Source organism: Haliaeetus leucocephalus, unplaced genomic scaffold (genome assembly GCF_000737465.1).
Source record: "Haliaeetus leucocephalus isolate CR32 unplaced genomic scaffold, Haliaeetus_leucocephalus-4.0 Scaffold343, whole genome shotgun sequence".
NCBI classification, from domain to species: Eukaryota; Metazoa; Chordata; class Aves; order Accipitriformes; family Accipitridae; genus Haliaeetus; species Haliaeetus leucocephalus.
This window is the reverse complement of record NW_010972779.1, coordinates 50,550-51,162: the sequence shown is the minus strand read 5'-3', so window position 1 is coordinate 51,162 and position 613 is coordinate 50,550. Positions and strand designations below refer to the sequence as shown.

The 613-nt window shown below is 50.1% G+C and overlaps 1 protein-coding gene across 1 annotated transcript in view; it reads right to left on the bottom strand.

Moving 5' to 3' along the window:
* Window positions 1–439: 439 nt before the first annotated feature.
* The window catches only part of FRMD8 (FERM domain containing 8), a 4,535-nt gene continuing 4,361 nt past the window's right edge, over window positions 440–613 (bottom strand). Inside the window, exon 6 of the mRNA XM_010572559.1 lies at window positions 440–491. Coding sequence (XP_010570861.1) covers window positions 440–491 — 52 coding nt within the window. The remainder of the gene's footprint in view (window positions 492–613) is intronic.

Genomic DNA, 613 nt, shown 5'->3' with positions numbered 1-613 from the left:
TTAGCTAGAAGAAAGCCACTCCACCGACCCAAAATGGCGTTTCTTCATAAGAACGTCCCGTCCTTCCCCTGAGGGAAGGGGTGGGGGGTGGGGTGTCCTCACGGTTTCCCTCAGGAAGCCATTTTCCAAAATATTTACTTTATCCCCCCCAAAATATATATATTTCCCCCTCTCTCTGTTTGTAAACCTGCTCGATTTCAGAGCCTGTACTTACCTATGTCCATTAAGCCCAAATAATACTTAACCCCCCCTTTCAGAGCACAAAGCTTTCCCAAATCACTGATTTTCCCGTTAAAAAAAACCCAATTATTGGGGCTGAGGCAGTTTTGCTGCAGAGCCAGGGGCGTGCTGGGGCTTTTATTTGTAAAACAATGCGGTAAAGTTGGTTAAAAATAGCTCCTGGCTGGCAGGGAGCGAAGGGGAGAGGGGGAAAATGGGGTTAAATAGCGAAATAGTTGAGTTTTGGGGTGTTTGTGTGCCCAGGGCGCAACCTGCGAAGGCCAGACGGGAGAGGAGACCGGTGACCCTAAATCGGCTGGATTTGCCCCAAAGGAGGCTGCGGGGTGAGCAAAGTGTGTGCGGCGTCAAGGTGCTCGTTAAGGCCAACAAGGGA